Source organism: Micropterus dolomieu, linkage group LG12 (genome assembly GCF_021292245.1).
Source record: "Micropterus dolomieu isolate WLL.071019.BEF.003 ecotype Adirondacks linkage group LG12, ASM2129224v1, whole genome shotgun sequence".
In the NCBI taxonomy this organism is placed as follows: domain Eukaryota; kingdom Metazoa; phylum Chordata; class Actinopteri; order Centrarchiformes; family Centrarchidae; genus Micropterus; species Micropterus dolomieu.
Window position 1 is genome coordinate 33,151,670 of NC_060161.1, and position 2,184 is coordinate 33,153,853.

At 53.3% G+C, this 2,184-nt stretch overlaps 1 protein-coding gene across 1 annotated transcript in view; it reads right to left on the reverse strand.

The window, feature by feature from the left end:
- LOC123980942 (early growth response protein 1-like) overlaps positions 1-1,977 on the reverse strand; it is a 4,029-nt gene extending 2,052 nt beyond the window's left edge. The window contains exons 1-2 of the mRNA XM_046065568.1: positions 1,073-1,977; positions 509-758 (exon numbers count right to left, since the gene is read on the reverse strand). Of these exons, the coding sequence (XP_045921524.1) occupies positions 509-758; positions 1,073-1,199 (377 nt within the window). The 5' untranslated portion in view covers positions 1,200-1,977. The remainder of the gene's footprint in view (positions 1-508; positions 759-1,072) is intronic.
- Between the last annotated feature and the right edge of the window lie 207 nt (positions 1,978-2,184).

Consider the following 2,184-nt stretch of genomic DNA (forward strand, 5'->3'; position numbering starts at 1 on the left):
GGGGGAGAAGTGCAGGTTGCTCCCGCTTTGCACGAGCTCCGTCTTGACCGGTCTGCTGATGACGTAGCTGCCGGAGTCTCCCCCGGTAACCGGTGCAGCAACTAAGCTCTTTAGCCAGTCCTCCAGCCCAAGCGGCTCCTGCTTCACCTCACAGCCGGGCTTCAGCTCGCCCTGCCCGGGCTCGCAGCTCAGCAGAGAGTCGATGAACTCAGCCACATCCACCTGTTGCTCCAGAGCCGACAGCGGGAGGAGAGAGTCTGCGCTGGCCGGGTATAAAGCATCATTCCCGGTCATTGAAGAATGTCCACACCCGCTGCCGCAGCTGGAGGTCGCAAACTCGCTCTTAACCACCACTGGGTGTGAAACCGAGGCGGCGGGCAGCTGCTGGGCTGCCTCCGGGGGAGGGATGTTCAAGTCAGAGCTGGGAGCCAAGCAGGGAGAAGGAGCGAAGAGCGGGGGCGAGAGGGAGGCTGTGGCCGGGGAGGGCGCCGCAGAGGAGGGGCTGGACTCGCGGAGAGAGCCGGTGTCGCCCTGCTGTTCCATCTCGGTGCAGATCCCAACGATCTCTGTAATCATGTTGAGGATCGCGTCCGCGGTGCTGCTCAGCCCCGCCGCCGCCGCCGCCGCCGCTGGCACCGACTCCGGCTCGGTGAAGAAGCTGGCGGTGTAGCCGAGAGAGGGAGAGAGCGTGTCCGAGGAGCAGTCGCTGAAGTCGGAGAAGAAATCTGAGTCAGAGGCGTCAGTTCCCGGAGAGAAAACTGAGGAGAGAGAGAGGGAGGGAGGGGGTGTTATTGTCATTGCATAATCTCTCATCAGTGGGCAGATCAGCTGCCTACACAGTCACAAATCAATAAGACGTGAAGATGCAGCGTGCAAACACCTGCAAGCAGCTGCAACATGATGCATTATTAGGCTATTAATATTATTATTATTATTATTATTATTATTATTATTACAGTTTTGGGATCATGCAGATCTGGTTAATAATAAAGCTCACACCTGGTTTGCAAGTCATTATGCAACAGATGAATACGCAAAGTATTTGACACATAACTTTAACATACACACACACCTTGACAGAAAGGTGATCCCACGTCAGATTCGGCTCCGTCGCTGGGGCTCGAGCCCACACTGTCCACCCAGGCGCTGCACGCGTCCTCAAACTCCGACATGAAGCTGTCGTCGCGCTCCAGAAGCATTGCGTGAACTGTTGCGGGTGCTGGTTAAATGTGTGCGTAAAAGCCGCAGTTAAGCCGCGTCCAAACGGTGTCAGGAGGATAAAGTGGTTAAAGTTGCTCGGTCGGTGTCAGGGATTCCCTCGAGACCTTAAAAATCCTGATATTAATCCGTTACCGGAGCTGTCGGTGTGTTCCGTTAGTCCGCTCGGTGATGCTGAAGATGCTGGGCTCCCTCTGCTCGGTGCCCGTTTTATACTCTCCGTCTCCTAGGTAACTCCCGTCCCGGCCTTATTGGTCGGGACCGGCGCGAGGGATTCCCCCCGCCGAGCGCTTCTCAGCTGCCCAAACATGGGCAGCTTCCGGTTGTGACGGCGGGTATCCCCATACCATAAAAGGACAGGCGGGAGAGCGACGTAGCCGCGAGAGGAGCGAGGGGTTTCCTCCACTGCGGCAGCGGAGCGACAAGTAGGGATTATACAACCAGGTGGATGTATGGACGAGTGCAGGGATGCAGCAGAGCGTGGAGGACCGGGAGAAGATGTAGGCCCTACTATTATAGTAGATATTATAAGAGACAGATAATATGAGGTGTTGTTTAGGAACAACTCTGCCCTGAGCTCTGCCTCACAGGTAGATCATTTAAACCCAAAAAGCATTTGATGAGCATGTGGAGTCTGTCTGAAAGGCTAAAATCAGGCCAAATATCTGCGGTTTTCATTCACTTACATGTCACAATTGACGCAGCATTTCATTTTAACAAATATATATGTATTTGCCTCTTCGCCTGTTTCAGATTTGGTTCAGTTCCTTGAGGTTATAGAAGCTGTCAGAAAGATAAAATGGCAGATTTATTCAGCAGCAAACTTTCATGACGGGGGCAAAATGCTGTTTTTGTTTGGCGGCCATGTCTTTAAGTCACCATTTTATGCTCATAAACGAACACAAATGCTGGATTATCACTGGGGACATGATAGGCAGAGGGGTTATTTATAATCAGGGGGCATTT